Source organism: Empidonax traillii, unplaced genomic scaffold (assembly GCF_003031625.1).
Source record: "Empidonax traillii isolate 1590-97213 ecotype Southwest subspecies unplaced genomic scaffold, ASM303162v1 scaffold259:size690984, whole genome shotgun sequence".
In the NCBI taxonomy this organism is placed as follows: domain Eukaryota; kingdom Metazoa; phylum Chordata; class Aves; order Passeriformes; family Tyrannidae; genus Empidonax; species Empidonax traillii.
The window spans coordinates 20,076-29,360 of record NW_020955452.1 but is presented as its reverse complement, the minus strand read 5'-3'; the positions used below and the strand labels follow the sequence as shown (position 1 = coordinate 29,360).

Here is a 9,285-nt window from a genome sequence, read left to right as displayed (position 1 = left end):
TCTGTTATTAATGTATTTATAGAAGGACTTTTTGTTATCCTTAACAGAAGTGGCCAATTTAACTTCAAATTGCGCTTTTGCATCCCTGATTTTCTTTCTGCATGATCTAGCTGTCTTCCTGAATTCTTCATAAGTAGTCAGCCCTTTCTTCCATAGTTGGTAAAGTTTCTTTTTATCCCTGATTTCCTTTAGAATCCCCCTGTTTAACCAAGCTGGTTGTCTTCCCCGCCGGCTTGCCTTTCGGCACACCGGTACGGCCTGTTCCTGTGTTCTCAAAACTTCCTCTGAAACCACATGGCTATGAAGTCGCGGTCTCTGAGCACCGCGGTCTGACAGCAAGTCCCGCTCCCCTCGCGGACCTGCCCGGGGCGCGGAAGTGCCGCCGCGAGTGAAACGCCGCAGGGTCCAAGCACAGCCCCGCCCCCTGCGGCTCCCCGCGGCCAATCCCCGGCGCTGGCGCCGGCCCTGGCCCGGAGCGCAACGGGCGGTGCGCGCAGGGCCGGGGAAGAGAGGCCGTGGAAGTTGTCCAGAATGCATTGAAAATGACAAGCGAACGCGCCGCCGGTGTGTGCGCCCCTGGCACACAGAGCAAGGACCAACCTGTCGAGAGTTGCCAGCGGAGCCCTGTGTGGGCAGCACACAAACCGTCCTGTGCCAGGAGCTGAAGCCCGCACCCGTTCCAGGAGAGCCCCTAGTGAAGTCTTTCCCTGTGACCTGCTCTCCTGTGCGTGACGTGGACTTGAGCTGCTCTGCCGGAGCTCTCGTCAGCCCAGCACCAGGGAGCCAGAGCGCGTTTGCCAGCACCTGTGAGCAAGGGTTTTTACACAACAGGGCTCTCTGCAGCTAAAGGGCTCCCGCTAGCAGCTCTGTCCTTCAAAATACTGAAACTTCTTAAAACCAGAGGCAACATCGTCCTTGGGCATTTCCCGTGTACCGTGAGCCTCAGGAACCAGTAGTATTTCGGCTGGACGTTTCGGATAGAGCCCGGAGAAGAGCAGTGGCTCGGTCCTGCGCTGTCCATGCGGGGCTGCCCGAGAAAGCAGCAGCAGCAGCAGCAGCAGCTCGGGTCGCGATGCCGTAGGAGGGTGACGCTATCACAGTGGTGAGCACCAGAACGCTCTCTGAAGCTGCTACCTGGGTGACCGTGAGAAAAGCGGAGCGTGCTGGAAATGCAACAAGAGGGCGGGCGAGAAGTGGGGAGGCGCCGCGGCGGGAGCGCGGGCACAGCGCAGGGGGGGCCGGGGCGGGGTTTCTCAGAGCCGCCCGCGCTCTGGCTGAGGTGAGTTGTGGCTGCTCCCGCTCCGGTCGCGTTGCGGGTCTGGCTGGAGGAGCCCCCAGAGGAGCCCCGGGAAGGCGGCGGGCGGAGGGGGTGGACTCGGGGCCGCCTGTGGAGAGGGTGGGGGGCGCTCAGCGACCTGTTGGGGGGTGGCCCCCCTCTGGCAGCCGGCCGGCCGAGCAGGCCCGACCTCCTCCGCCGTGCCCGGCCCCGCCGCTCGCGGCCTTCTGCCGGCCCTTCTGGGTCGAATGGCGCCGCGTCCCAGAATAAACAGATCAGTGTGTAGGGACATGGCCTTCTATGCGGCTGGTGGAGCTGATGAGCCGTAAACTCTCCCCTGCCTCTGTTAGCAGGCTCTTTGGTCGGGGCCTTGAAGGGTGTGATTTTTTTTAAAGGCAGCCTTCGTAATTTCTGATTCAGCCATGTGCCACAAGCCACCATCTCCGAAAGGCACATGTACCCACGCAGGGAAATACGTTCGCTGATGGGTTCGAGACGTGCTGTTCTTGTGCTGGCACTGAGGAGCAAATGGAAGACTGGTATTTACTATGTGTAGGTAGCTTGTTAAATGAATTGGCTATTAGGTCTATGTAACGTGGTTCTGCCTTCTCAAGAACAGTCGTTCCCTGGTAGCATTTACAGTAGGGCAGCTCTTTACATATGCACTCACATGAAGAACAGTACTATAGCTCAAGAATTTGGCAGTGTTTTACAATAAATGTCTAAAGGCAGTAGGGAGAGACTGCATTTTGATAAATTAGAGGAAAGAGTAAAGGTTTCAGGATAAGGTGCCTATTTGCATCTAATAATAAGTATAATAATAATAAAGGGATACAAACTACGATGTAGAGTATTTTTCTTCAGTAAAAAGCAAATGCAGTATTTTTGTGTTGTGGCTAATCAGGGAGTCTTTTGCTAATTGGTCAAATTTATATGGAAATTATTTTGCAAAATCAATGTGTACCTTCAAGACAAGTTATTAAGAAGCTCTGGGTTGTTCTAAAGTTATTGCTAATACTTGTGATTTGAGTGTACTTGCTCAGTTAGCTTTGCATTGATAGTACATAAAGTACATAAGAGTAGGATTTGACACAGTGAATTTGTCTGCTTGGGCTGGTTCTGCGTGCTGCAGGGTTTTCTACTGTATATGACTGCATTCTAGAAATGACATCTAAATGAGGCTCACAGTAGGGAGTAAACCTGAAAACAGATGGAATTGAAGCAGGGTGAGAGGATGGTTTTCTTTTGTGTAGGCAACTAAAATGTGCATCACTTTTAATGAAGAGCTCTCAGGTGCTACATGCATTTCTGAATGGAAGGTCCCTATATAAGACAAAAAGCTGTCTTCTAGAGGGGTGACCTGTGAAATGCCTTCTTACCATCACGGATGCTTTCACAGACTTCTGTCAGACCAGTATGAGTTTGTGGGTATTTTACATGATGTAAAGTTTCTTTAACTTAACCTTCAAATGGAAATTTGTCCCTTCACCTCAACTTCAATTTAGAAGCTAAAAAAACCCCAAGTGTTAAGCCTGGTTTGTTCCATTTGCTAAATTCTGTGGTCTGCTCCCCCATCATACGTGTGCACACACATTTCTTCCCCCATAAAATTGTGAAATAACCAGAAAATCTATTTCTGAGGTTTTACAGGAGCAGCGGTCAAGTCATTATAAGTCACAGGAAACTCTTCATGAAGCATGGTGTGTGGAAACTAAATACCAGACGTGGGGTCAAAGCTCATGCAAGCTCTTTTTATAAATGCTGACCTGGGTAGGAGTCAGTAGTCTCAGTGTGACTGAGGGTGTGCAAATTTAAAACAATTCTGCCACCCACCTTGAACCTTTCTCTGGCAGACACAGGTCATATAAGGTCTTGATTAGGCCAAGCTGCTTCCTTGTCTGATGCTGATGTGCTGCACTCACATCACTCACATCCCACTGCACGTGTGTCTTAATCTCTTAATATCGTAATGCATTTTTTTTTAAAAAGCTCTTTAGTTAAACAGGACTACTGCGAATATTGATTAAAGCTAGTGAACCATTTTGAGGTGGTTTAAATGAAAGATAATGCAAAAATGGAAATAACTTACTGTTAAGTTTCAGCATCGGGAAGGATTTGTACTAGGGTTGTACTAGGACATTTGCTTTCTAACTACATTGTCTCTTTCTACCCTTCTCAGCCCCTCCATTCACAACCATCTCAGCTAATAGCAACCCCTCAAGATATGGCCTCGAAAAGAGCATTGGTGATTTTAGCAAAAGGGGCAGAGGAAATGGAAACTGTAATCCCTACTGATGTTATGAGAAGAGCTGGGGTGAGTGTGCAGACAATGAAAAATCACTTTGTGAGTGTGTGGTTAAGGGGAAATCTTTACCTCAAGTTGATGTTCATTGCTAGGAGTTCAGTGTGTAATTTGTTATATGAGGTGAAAATTTCCCCTCCCACCTTACCATATAGCAAATACTTGTGCCGTGCCCCTACTAAGTATGCTTGACAGCTGACATTTGTGCAAAAGGCAGACTTTCAAAATAAGAGCCCAGTATGGACTAGAGCAAATGTTTCAAGTAAATCTTACTCTGTCAGAAAACGTGGCTACTTCCATGCACAGTAACAGAAAGTACTTTTTTTCTAGGAGTCTGAAAAGCTCAGTATGTTACAGCTCATGACATTATGTAGCTTTTCCTGACCTACTTTTAAAATTCTGTTATTAAGTAGAATTTGGCTGTTGCAATTCCTTATGCTGTTTGTTACCTTGCAGCTGTAGTAGTACATCTCATTAGGTATGAAAATAATATTTTAAATAAGTACACCAACTTCACTTGTGTAGAAATTACTAAACTTCTCCCATCACCTCATCACTGTACTCCCCATTTTGGCTGTCATAAGAGGAACAAGCTTGTCTGCTGTAGTGAATGTGAGCTGTGCCATGCATATCTGTGATATGACCAGGCATCTAAAAGTCAAGGGAGGAAAGTGAACATGCCATGTGTTTGAGAATGACTTGAGCCTGCAAAGAGACTTTAGTTTGTTATCTGATCTACTCGGTCTGGCTCTCCTGCATTGTATTATTTGTTTTGTTTATAGTCTGTGGGATCAGATAGTCTCTATATGTGCTGTTTGAAAAGTTGACCTGTTAGAGGGTTTTGTCTACTTCAGGTGAATATCACTGCTTACCATGTGTGTTTAGACTTAATCATGGTTTGCAGGAGCTTAAGTGTCCCCCAGTCATAACAGGTTTCAGTAGTGCTTTGCTCATTCTGTATTCTATTTAAGAACTAACATAGAAGAAAAACATCTTAAATTCTTGATTTGTCATGTTATATTTGTTCTTCTCCTAGATAAAGGTGACTGTTGCAGGTCTAACAGGAAAAGAACCAGTGCAGTGCAGTCGAGATGTCTTCATTTGTCCTGATGCTAGTCTTGAAGATGCCAGAAAAGAGGTTGGTCATCACCCTGATCTAATATAATGGCCAACATAGCCTTTCTCACAGTTTCCGAGGTTAATTTGGAAAGCCTGTGCATATGTTGTGTGTTGTGTTAGCTCTAGGCAGTAGTTAATTACAGAACTGCATATCCCACTGTGCTCCCCTTCAGTGTTGTCCTGATTCATAGCATGCTCAGTTCAGACAGATCTCTTAATTCTGCACAGGTGTTTGTTTTTGCAAAGCATCAGTCATAGAGCTTTATTTTTTCTATTAGTTGGCCCAATGAAATACCATGATTTGAATCAACTCCAAAGTTCTCATGAGAAGCTAAACGATGTTATAGTTAGACCTGTACAGTAAGGTTGGAGCAAAACCACTTTTCTTTACAATGTATATTTGCTTGCTGAAGCTCTTAAATGCACTAGGCTTAAGAGTTAGTTCAGTAGCAGACTTTCTCAATAATACGTTCTTCCTGGAACAGGAAACAGTATTCTGTAATTGGAACTGGTTCTCTGATCATAAAGTCTTGTTCAGTGGAAGAAAAGTTTATTTTGCTTGTCACTTGAATCAGCTGTAGTGGGCTTCAAACCGTATAATGTATATATCAGTCTCTGTTCAATAGAACAGTTTTATCTTTTGTTTGTCTAGGGGCCTTATGATGTCGTGGTCCTGCCTGGCGGTAATCTTGGAGCTCAAAACTTGTGTGAGGTAAAATTCTGGTATTTTAAAAATTCATGGGCATCTTCATGAGTAGTGGTGATCTGCGCTTGCTTAGTAATTCTGCAGATTCAGTTCAGCATCTGAAAGTTCTCTTCTAAATGAATGAATAAACTAAATGTCAGTTGTCTGGAGTGGTCTTGTGACTATATAGGTGGGACAACTGGGTAAAATCTTGCATTTGAATACCTGGTAAAGCAGAATAAAAATGGAAGGGTGCTCTGTATTGTGGGTACATCTCTGTTCATACTCATATGAAGATGAAGCAGTTGCAAATGAATTTTGAATTCCCTGAAATACGTAATTGTCCAAAGCCATGGACTCTCTTCCTTTGCTCAAGAATTCTGTCTGCGGTGCAAAGCTGTTTGCAGTGGTGGTATAAATACCTTGTGGAACGCAGGCAGACAAACAAGTCAATCTGTCAGATAGGATTTAGATTACAGAGTTTGTAAACCCTGGAATATGAGACAAATATCCCACATAAATCTTCTAAAGAATTATAGAGACTGTCTGGAGGTATCTTATGAATACTCTTTCCAGTTTGTCTTGTGAAGCTTTCAAACAACTTTCTATGTCTGTGGGTTAAGCAGCTTTTATGTGGGCCAGGTACTTCCTTGCAGTTCCTTCTGATTTCCTTGCTCTTTCCTTGTGGGGCAAGTATGTATTAGTTTCAGTTTTTCTCCTTCTTAATGTTCTCATTGCCCTCGATCCTTTTTTGAGGCAGAGCGAAGAGATGTCAGTTGGTTTTCTGTGTAAAACATGTTTATGACTTTGCAAGGGAAAATATTTCAGCCGCATGTCAAATTCCAAATTCCAAACTATGACTTGTGATATCACGTTTCTTCATACAGTCTGCTGCTGTGAAAGACATTTTGAAGGATCAGGAAAGCAGAAAAGGCCTGATTGCTGCTATATGTGCAGGTGGGTTATCAAGGTGTCTTGCTTTATAAAGCATTTGGATATTTTGAAGGAGCACGCAGACATTTTCCTGTCTTAGAAATTTATGTTCCTGTAATTTAGTAGCAGGGATTTGTACTATATGTGCACCCATCAGCATCGGAATTTTTTATAAATTTAATAGCAGAGAAATCTCTAAAATAATTGTGAACACTTATCCTGCAAATTTTGCTTGGTATCCAGTTCTTTCTAATCAGTTGCATTACTGTCTTTAACATAAAAAGTGAAAGGTAATGTGCTATGATTTTTTTACAAAATATATGCCCATTCTGATGATCTTTCTGCAAGGACACAGCACTGGCAGAACATCATTGCTGTAAATTTCTCTCACATAACTATTCCTGCCCTTTAGCTTCAGAAAGAAGGCCATACATATAGAGTTACAGTGTCACCCTTCCTCATCTGAGTCATAGCAAAACATGGTCTTGGTTTGAAGAGAGGGTTGTCTGCTTACACATTCTGCACAGCTGGGTATCCAGGTCATTACTTTGTAAGGTTTGTATGTAAAAAAGCAAGATGAACAATTGCCAGTACTCCCAGCTGATCTGAGAGGCTGGCCTAGGACCCAAAGATGAGGATGAGGAGGGTGGCAATGAGTGCATAAAGGGCCATCTAACTGAGTATGTTTGTAGAGTGGATTTTCATTTTTGTTTTCTGGTATGTTGCTGGGGCTTTTTTTGCTTTCATTCTTCAGTGCGGTGGGTGATAGGTATGCGGAGTTGTGAACATTCTTGTACTTGGCAGTGATAGTCTTCTCTTATCTGCATCTCTTACAGAACAATCCAAATTCATGGTTGCCCAATAAAAGCTTTTGCTTGTAATCAGGGTGGTTAATTTATTTAGGTATAATATTCTTAGAGCTCATTCCAGATGAGCACAAAGGAGGTTATTTCTTGGACTAAATCCAAAATGAGACAAATGCACAGATATGAAACACAGAAAGATTAGGGAAATCTTGCCTTCATTTTGGAATTCCCATAAGAATTTCCTGTCAGGTGACTTAACACTTCTTGACACAAATTCATTCAGGCTAAGAAGGAAATATGAAGAGAAAAGAGGAAAACTGTTAAAACCAAAAACATAACAGCCCGTGGTCTGTCCAAAATACTGTTTGGCACACACTTGCAACACACAGAGAATTGCTCAAATGAAGTTCTCCCTCTAAAGGTCTCTAAAGTCAAGGTTTAACAAGGTTGTAAAGTAATTGTAGCTAAGTAATGTTCAGATTGAAATGCAGACCTTTTGTTTCTTAGTGTCAAGCATTAGTGTCAGTAATACATTTAAATAAAATGTATTATGTGGAAGTGAAATGACCATTGTCCTCCACTTGTTCCAAGGCAGTGCAGTCATGGTAGGACAGTGTGGGAGCTGTAATCAAATGCAAGAGATTATATAGCTCGGTTCTTTCTGAGGCCTTTTGCTTCAGAAATGGGACTGGCATCAGTTTTTATAAAAAGTAGTCTGTCCACAGTGAGCTTTGGACCCTTGAGAGCCTAATGCCTGAATATATGTTCTTAGAAGTGTTAATAGCAGAAGACAGTTCCTCACTTGTGCAACTTTTTGTCCTTACAGGTCCTACTGCCCTTCTGGCACATGGGATAGGGTTTGGAAGCAAAGTCACAACACATCCTTTGGCCAAAGATAAAATGATGAATGGAGGTATGTAATGACTTTTATAAGTTTCCCTCCAAACCCTTCTTAGATTTTTTTTTTGTTTACCTGAAACCACAATTTAAAGAAAGGAAGATGGCTTTTTTATCTTACTTTGTCTCTCTGAATTTCCTTAATGCTTTCTTGAATATAATCAAAATTCAACTGAATATGCTTAGACTGTATTTCTAAGCCTATTTCACTTATTTAAGACACAGAGCTGTATTAACATTCTCATCCTTGGGGAAAATATGCTGCTGCTGTCATGCTAGGAGCATTTATCTTCTCGAGGCTGAGCCATCTCTTGTCCTTTTGGTTCTTTGCCTTCTTATTTCTCCTACATAAGGGAAGTGGTGGTGAAATGCTATGAAGTCATTCTGTGAATATTAATGAATCTGAACGTGAGCAGGAGATGTCAGGGTTTCTCCAATTTCTTCTGCATGTAATTGGCAGAAAAGAAATTTGTGAATAGCTCCACAAAAGAAGTCTGACTTCCAAAAGTAAACTCACAGGAACTGACAAGGAGAGCGAGCGCTTCTTAATGAGCTTGTAGAATCAGAGGTGCATTCTCATACTATGTGAATGGAGCTACCAGAGCTCCCTGCAGGCCCTTCCCTGAGGACTGCAGGCAGTCATGGGACACTTGGAGGCAGGCTGGGCCCACACAGGTGGCTGAGGTGCCTTTGGCAGATAACCTCTGCTCCTCAGCAGAGCCTGCAGCAGGTGAGTCTGTGCTGTGTGGCAGCTCTGGGCACTGTCCTGAAGACTGACTCTTTCTGTGATGTTCTGTTGTGTGTCCCCACCAGCACACTACAGCTACTCTGAGAGCCGCGTGGAGAAAGACGGGAATATCCTCACCAGTCGCGGGCCTGGGACCAGCTTTGAGTTTGGACTGGCAATTGTTGAAACGCTGATGGGGAAGGAAGTGGCCGAACAGGTGAAGGCACCTCTAATACTGAAAGAGTGAAACCCTAGTGTGGGACGGGAAGTAAGACAAATTTGGATAGAGAGTCTTGTTCTCTGTAGAGTAACTGTAAGCTGTACTGTTGTAAATAGTTTAATTTTGGGTGAAATTAGGAACTGTACTTAACTGGGATACTGTAACAAACCAAAGGTCTTTATCTCTGGAAAAAGACAGTTCGCAAAAAGCTTCATCGCAAAAAAGTAGCCAGCATCTAGTAATCTTAGTTAGCTCTTGGATGACATTTAAAAATCACATGGAAAAATGTTTGCTGAGTAAATAAAAATGAAGCAACCCTG

At 43.6% G+C, this 9,285-nt stretch overlaps 1 protein-coding gene across 1 annotated transcript; it reads left to right on the top strand.

Annotated features, from left to right (window-relative positions):
* Positions 1-1,210: 1,210 nt before the first annotated feature.
* Positions 1,211-9,285, top strand: PARK7 (Parkinsonism associated deglycase). Its single transcript, XM_027889362.1, has 7 exons — positions 1,211-1,279; positions 3,456-3,590; positions 4,615-4,716; positions 5,350-5,409; positions 6,270-6,339; positions 7,948-8,034; positions 8,832-9,285. The coding sequence occupies exons 2-7, from the start codon at positions 3,501-3,503 to the stop codon at positions 8,990-8,992; spliced, it is 570 nt and encodes a 189-aa protein (XP_027745163.1). The 5' UTR covers positions 1,211-1,279; positions 3,456-3,500; the 3' UTR covers positions 8,993-9,285.

Bases quoted from the DNA above. Each gene is read 5' to 3' on its own strand.
- PARK7 (XM_027889362.1), top strand. From the start codon at position 3,501: ATGGCCTCGAAAAGAGCATTGGTGATTTTAGCAAAAGGGGCAGAGGAA. The intron at 5,410-6,269 runs GTAAAATTCTGG...TTCTTCATACAG, and splicing joins GAGCTCAAAACTTGTGTGAG to TCTGCTGCTGTGAAAGACAT. The intron at 8,035-8,831 runs GTATGTAATGAC...TGTCCCCACCAG, and splicing joins AGATAAAATGATGAATGGAG to CACACTACAGCTACTCTGAG.